The sequence below is a fragment of the Cyclospora cayetanensis genome, unplaced genomic scaffold (genome assembly GCF_002999335.1).
Source record: "Cyclospora cayetanensis isolate NF1_C8 unplaced genomic scaffold, CcayRef3 CcayRef3_contig_389, whole genome shotgun sequence".
Classification (NCBI taxonomy): domain Eukaryota; phylum Apicomplexa; class Conoidasida; order Eucoccidiorida; family Eimeriidae; genus Cyclospora; species Cyclospora cayetanensis.
Window position 1 is genome coordinate 2,520 of NW_020312357.1, and position 7,536 is coordinate 10,055.

A 7,536-nucleotide genomic window follows, 5' to 3' on the forward strand; every position below is an offset into this window, starting at 1 on the left:
GCCATCACGCGTTGCTTTCTCCATTATGCTCTGCCTCTAACCCCGACTTATAAGTTTCCGAGTGCATTTCAATCAAAATGACGACAGCTGAATACCGTAATACTTCGACAGATTACCCACACTACACAAGGCTCTAATACAAACAGCACCACATGAATTTATTAGTAAAAGGCTTTAATTATTCTTTTGCTTTCGCCATCTGTTGGAATGCAGCCTCTGGACCCCCCAGGTTCACCCATGAGGAGGGCAAATAGCGTCTAAAGCCCAGCTACCTACACAACCTGCAGTAGCAGCCGTCTTTGAAGTGAATAGTTTATTATGCAGAATCAGAAATACTCTCAGTTCTTGCGTTACTTGTCCTAGAAGAGGTGTGAGTTCATAATATTTATCCATGCGATAAGTCTGTGCAGTATCGTGAGGTCCCATTTCTTATACACACCCAATATCTATATGCGGGTTTCGAAATGGGTGCATGATCACCCTTGAAGCTGACTGCATTGATTACGGAGAAGTACCCTGAGACTATTCACGATTAGCAAAAGCCTTTTGCAAATAGTCTATTGTACAGGGAAATCGTTTTACTATTCCAGTGACGCACCGGCATTGCTGCAAATGGTGGATCAAAAGGCCAGCTCTTATCGCCAGCAATACAGCAAGCGAATTCCCCGATTTTGAAATCCTAAAGCAATTCGATCGCCCAAGTACCATGAGTGCCACGCGTTGCCCGACCTTTTTAGTCGCGTTTGCCATGAATTACACGAAGCCCGACACATACCTAGAGGGCTGACACACGTATCAGGCCGTCGATAGGGCTGGAGCATTCTGATGAAATAAGGTGTAAGAGCTTAGGCAGCGGTATTCAATGTGGGGCAAGCGGTTGAGGATATCTTCTTGCGCCAAAGTTTGGTTGAGGTCCGATGAGAAGTAATACAGAATGAGTGACACTAATGGGATTTCGGTCATTTGCACCATTAGTGTCAGCTCGTCGGCCTCCGAAACATCCGCTGGAAAGCATGCATCGCAACATATAGGAGGGAAGGCTTTCTTGGTGAACAATCGGACCGTGATGACGATGTCAGAATATCGTATAGTGGACTACCGACGCCAACATGCAGTCGCACCGGATTGTAATAAAGCTCCTTCCAATTTAAAACCCGAGGCAATTGTTTTGTTTTTGAAGGTTAGCCAGACAGCTTTGCTATCACATACTCCCGACAGTAGGGATTTTTCTTGAGGAATTAGACTAATAGTAAGCATTGACTTCGGCTGACGTACCAGTTGAGATATGCAAAGTAGTCGACCAGTGCAGGCCGATGTGCTCAGGGAAGCAAATAAAGACTGGGCGTTCGCGGAATACATCTTCTCCCCTAAAAATGGCCTGCACGTGCGGCAAGAGTAGCCGGTTTGAATCTCCATCAGGAGCCAAGGTTGGCATAAATTCAGCAGACGCAACTTAACATGCGTAGCAAAATGTCACTGAGTTCCTTAGAAGTTGCGTTAAGCAGGCCCTCATGGAACGTCCCCAGATGACTGTACCGGGAATGGGCATGGATGTTAGGTACAAGCAGAAGTTAGCAAGCCACGAACTTTGTAACCCATAAGACAGTGCACTAAATTATAACAACAGCTAGGGAAGTTCGAGTAGAGTACTTATTTAGAACCCAGAGTGCCGTGAGGCCTACCTGCCAAGCGAATAGAGCAGCAGGAAACCTTTTGATGCACGCCGGCTGCCCTGGGGTCCTGTCAATAGCTGACTCATAGACAATCCTTAATTTATTCTCGGCTCCTACACTCATGAGCATCAACAATATGCACTCAACACATAGAGTCAGGGGTCCTATGACGGAAACAAAAAATGCTGGATAAAAAGTCTTACCGACGTCAAGGCGAACGCTCCAATCAAAATATGTCCCGCACACAAATTTTGCAGGGAGCGATTCCCTCAGCGCAGCCTTCAAGTTGCTGATCCGCCACTGCGCCGCACTTAGCAGATCTGAGCGCACGACATAGAGAGAGTACTGTGAACAAAATGCTTGGGGGACACCGACACTTGGCGACCTTCATTGCCGTTTGTTTTTTTTTTTTGTGGCATCCAATGGCAACCCTCACTTAAATTAATACAAATGGCTCGCTTGCAGTGCCTTGCATATGGTATGTGGTACTGTCTGTCTGTCTAGATGCTTGAAACAGCCTGCTAGGGAGCTGCTTTCGTGTTAAGATGTGCCCTTGATAAATGTCAATGTCACTCGATGGCACAGCTCCCAAGGGTGTATCTTCATCGCGAAAGATAGATAAGGCTCCCGGTTCTACGGCCCAATCCCAGAGCTTGCAATCTCTTAGAAGGTCGCACGCAGTGTCAAATGAACTCCAGTCGACGACGAAACGGACAATCAAATCGGTGTCCCTGTTATTGTCGCAGCGCCTGCATAGTTCACGGACCATGTAGACAATCTGGTTTCGTGGCATCTGAAGTAGTTGCTGGCGCGAAGAGGGTGCGCGCACGACGTCGGCAAAGCGCTTCACAATATATCCGCACACTTGGCGAGAGAGTTCTTTATGATGTGCTACTTCGTCATGAGTCAATATACGCGCGCAGTTCTGGACTGAAAGCTGATCAACAATAAGGGAAAGGCAGTCATCCATGCTAAGGCAATTTATTTCTAAGTTCCTAGCCTCCGCCAAAACCTGCACAGTGGCGAACAAAAAAAATCGGCACTGCAACGCATCGCGATACACGACATTCTGCGTGAACACCCTTCGAGTAGCACAACATCAGGCTTATCCGCCACAATACAAAGGAAGATTCTATGTACCTCAAGGATAATTTCAGGATCAGTGCCCCCTTCTATGTCTGCTCCGTACATGCACCTTACAAGCTGGTGCACCACTGGCCAGCGCTGTTGGAACTCAATGCGCTTGGCCGTCTCAGGACCACAGAAAAGTCGTTTGAAGTACTCGCTGCATGCTGCTAAAACGCACTGGTGGGCGCGTAGCTCCTGCACCAGCCAAAGTATGTATCATTCCAGAATTGAGGTGGAAAGAAAGTGCCCTATTGCTGCCTTCTACCAGCGTACACTATAGTAGCCCTAGTGTACTGCGTCGCCGCTTTTCTCTCAAACCTTCAGTGACTGAGTGGCTATGAGCAGTGCATAATTCAGTGTCGAAGGTATATTGTGGTAAAGAAAATTGCTCTAGTACACAAAGGGCTTTCGCCACCGAGTTCAATTTAGGAGCACGTCATTCGAATGCCAGTTGTGAAGTGTTTTTTTTTCATAATTTTGCCATTTGCGCACTATCCTTGCACCCTTGTGAACATTCTTCATTGCGCCAGTGTGGGATTCAGCAACCGTCAGGTAAGAAAAGTGATAAGAACGAGAAGTATCGTGCGTGAGCTTTTCCTGGTGCACGGGTATACGACGCCCAATGCTACGTCTAAATTCGACAGTGCGTGTGCTGGCGGTTCCTCGTGAAGAGGCTTACTCGATTCTCTGATACAATAACAACGTCGAAAAGGGCTTCATACGAGGGGTCGGCCAACAGGGCAAAAATGTTTTGCTGGAATGTTCGAAGGCGGCCATGCTGATTGCTTTGCTTGCGCTGGCGCTCTGCTGCTCCACCATCTGTTCCACAAGGGACTCCTTGACCATTGACTTTTGTGCCTTGAGCCATTTTACGTTCAGCAGCTCTAGTGTCGAAGCTTGGAAGACTTAATGAGCCGTGTTCCTTGGTGGTTTCCTACTGAGGAACTTATTTTGTCTGATTTGCTATAATGCGTTCCTGTCCGCCAGGAAGGATTAAGCCTAATGTAAAAACAATTCAGGTTTCCGGCACAAAACAGCCAGGCGTAATCTACATACGGATATGGCATCAGGCTACGCAGTTACCATCCTAATTGCTATTAAACCTTCACACACGGTCATATACAACAGGCCATCATTGCATAAATAGACATCTCCTCTCTGTGCGGATCGAGGTGACCATTTGATGAAGAAAGGTATCCGTACACATCTGGTAAAACGTCACAGTTTCTGATTTCTTTAAAGAGTGATATCAGACTTATCTTGAACCCCAGATCTCGCACATCTAGTAGGTGCGAACAATGAACACAGCGGACTCTGTGCTGGAACCCGTAGCAGCAACATTTGCTGGCACCCAATGCCATCCAGGGCCACACAACGCAGACCACAATGCAAAGCACCTTGCCTCACTAAAAATTCAGCAGGATTTGAGCCTGCTACCAAATAGCTATTATCAACCTGTTTTGGGGCTCGAACTTCTCTCGGCGCACAAACGATCGAGAAGCACATACATGCTACAGGGAGGTTGAAGCCTCGCAGTTGGGGCTTGCGCCTATGCCGCAGGGGCTGCCCGCTTGGCTCAGGACACTGTGAGCAATAAGCAGCGAAAAACATTGATTCCCAGTTTCTTAATCAAGAAACATATCGGCTTCACATGTATATAGGTACTCATTTTTATTGGGTGAATCATCCTCCCACTGCCTTCTGAAGGGGCCGTGGGGCCAGAAGGAGAGGCCTGCTGGTGTACATTCCTGGCAAGCGTTTTGCCTCATATTTTTTGAAATCTGCAAAAACATTAGTTCAAATGAATTTTGTTTTGCAGAACACGTCAGATGGGAAATCTGTAGGACTTGACTGCTATCTTGATGTGTTTCTTGAGCTTGTTTTTATGGTGCTGCGATACGTAGAGGAGTTAGCGCATCCAGCATAAATTTACCTGGGTGAACAACACACTCTGTTCGATATTGCGGAGTTACACGTCGTGCAGAACCCGAATTCAGTGTATTCGACCAAAGGGCCCAAGTAAACAGCTTAGTGGTGATTGTTTATAGAGCCTCCCAACCAGCAAAGCAACTTACTCGCTCTTTAGGTACTCACTAAAGATATTCCCCCAACCTTTCTTCCGGCCTACAGGGTCATGGATTATAGAGAGAAGTACGGGTGAGTATATTTGTTGCAGAGAAGTGAAGCTAGAACCGAGCCCCTTGCTGCTATCTTGGCAGTCGAAGGCGCGCATTATCGACTAACGCAAAAGTTATGTTTTCGCACCGTCATAGCCTATCGGGGCCCTTGGCCTTCAAGGGAGGTCACTGCAGGCGCATGATCACCTAGGCTTTGAGCTAATGAGCATTTGAATGACTACAATGTTATTTACCCCTTGCCAAACTTGTCTATCGATAGGCTACATTTCCTTAACGTGTACAGTGAGACAAGAGCGTGCACCTACTTGTTAATGCGGGGATGATATCTTTGCTCACGATCGAAATTGTTTTATCTAGCTGCATGTGGCTGAAGCGGCACTGATGCCCAGTGGGCCAACGCGGAGGCCATTACCACGAAACTCCAGTTTGGCTTCAGGTGTACAGTGCATCCCGGAGCATTTTTCGTCCACTGATCAGTCTAGAAGTGCCAATTCCGCAAGGACTTGTCGTTCCCTCGAACCACTGAACGTTTCTAGTAGCCAAGGGTTCAAAAGTTACTGGGGTTTCACTTGCACAAGTGCAGCAGCCGGCCAGGCGACGTAGAGGCGTGGAAGCAGAGACTACTCCCAAGGCAGCCTTCAAGGACTATTTGCATTGATATAAAAGACCTGGAAATGATGAATATTTCATTTGATGTATTTTGCATGAGATTTAAGGAAGGTTAAGCTGGTTGATCGTCGAGTCTAGGATCTCTACATGGGTTCACTCACCACCACACTCTAGGCATCGTGCTACTCCGTCTTGCCGAGGTGGCTCGGACAGCACCACGACTCATTAGAACTCGCTATTTTAAGATACAGCTGGTTGGGGTCCCGGGTGTGTGGAGAGAGACGCGTGGGGTAGCAGAGGACTTTGCTAAAGTTTAGCTGCGAATGCAGTTGAGGATGCAGTTGACTCTTTTCTACCCTTATCCTAGGCGTGTAAGGAAAGCTGTCTAATCCCTACAAAAAACTAGTCTGGAATGATACAAGCTTTACCATCTTCCGATTCGCTACGTCATTGCCTCCCTAATGTAAGAGACCAGGTGTAAAGCAGGTAGTGCCCTACAAAGTGGGGCTCGAGCATCCTGAAACGTGAAATAAAAAGACTCTCTAGCTGTCCATCTAAAGTCACCGTAGGAAGACATTGAACTTTACCTCCAGCATGAATCTCATGAGGCTATCAGGGGCTTTCCATAAAAGCTCCCTTTTCTCCCTACCCGCGGACCAAACAGTTCCGTCGTGGGGAGAGATTGCTAGGATGCGCACCGTTGGACCTTCTGACAGACTGACAATTCACAACTAGTTACACAAACCGTCTTATGCGCAGACACACAACGTTGCGTCCTCTTGGAATTACTTAAGTTTTTTCTGCAAGAAATCAGGTATACGGGCAGAGAAGCCAATTAGACAATCCTTCGCTAATCTCAGGTTAAATAGAACTGATGTAAAAATTTGTCAGGGCTAACACAGCCCGCGACAGTTCCTCTCCCCTCTTCTGCATTGGCCAGTTTAAGAGATTATGCCCGCTTGTTTCTACTTTTACGTTAAGAGAAATGTGTGCAAAAGGGGCGAATGATTTCGGCTCCACCGCTACTACCCAGGAGGGCAGAAATGCGAAAGCAGAGCGACCGGGCGAAGTAAGTTGTGCAATTACCGTTTCTAATACCAAAAGGAAAAAAGCATACGCACATCAGCCAACAACGAAGAAGAGACCGAAATCGACATGACAGCGGCGGAGCGATGGCTCGCCATCGTAGGAGAGAGGAAATAAGTGAGCATTCTGCTCTAGAAACAAACAGAAGACAAGCCCAATGCGCAAGGCGAATGAAAATACACGCAAGTTCAGCTCCTAAAACTACGTACAATATTGCTTGCTTGCAAATACAACCGCTGCATGACTGTAGCATAGTCGATTTCCAGCCCCATATAGGAAGAATGCAGGATCTTAACACCTGAAAGCGCTTCCGCACAATCTGTGAGTGCAAAGCACCATAGCAAAAATGCTTTCAGGCAATACCCACATATGGATTTAGCTCTTTGAGCCAGAACGTGCCTTGGGGCAAAGAACTCGAGGAATACAGTTCATGGCATATAGCGTCGCTAACTAAACAGAGCGGCAAATTCTTCCACAGGCAACGAATCCCGCAACCGTCTATGTTGATTACTGGAGTTTCCGTTCCCATCCAATTTCACAAGGGACCCCCAATTTTGTCTACTCGGCACTCCATGATCTTCGAATTCAGCACTTAAATGACTCCCCATGAACCATCCACCAGTCACTTGCCTGAGCGGCAGATTCCGCTAATAATTCGAAAAGTCTCCGAATCTCCTCAGGAAGCCAAAATTGTCAATTCCGTTTTGCTGTCGACATCGAAAAATCGCTAGCGTAAAATGAGAGCAGTGACCCGTCTGAAGATTACAAAGCCCTGCCCACCTGGAATGGATGTCTTCGTCTGGTCACCTTCAGATGCACTTCGTACAGCCTGGAGCTCCACCGCGAACACATCCTTAGATTCGAAACATACAGCCAATCGCCACTCTTCATAAAATCCGCTC

At 47.2% G+C, this 7,536-nt stretch overlaps 1 protein-coding gene across 1 annotated transcript; it reads right to left on the reverse strand.

The window, feature by feature from the left end:
* Positions 1-231: 231 nt before the first annotated feature.
* On the reverse strand, positions 232-3,669 carry LOC34624387. Its single transcript, XM_026334218.1, has 9 exons — positions 3,481-3,669; positions 2,814-2,996; positions 2,247-2,685; positions 1,877-1,993; positions 1,683-1,786; positions 1,276-1,378; positions 802-1,004; positions 583-679; positions 232-428 (listed from the first exon to the last, which is right to left on the reverse strand). The coding sequence occupies exons 1-9, from the start codon at positions 3,667-3,669 to the stop codon at positions 232-234; spliced, it is 1,632 nt and encodes a 543-aa protein (XP_026190003.1).
* Positions 3,670-7,536: the final 3,867 nt, after the last annotated feature.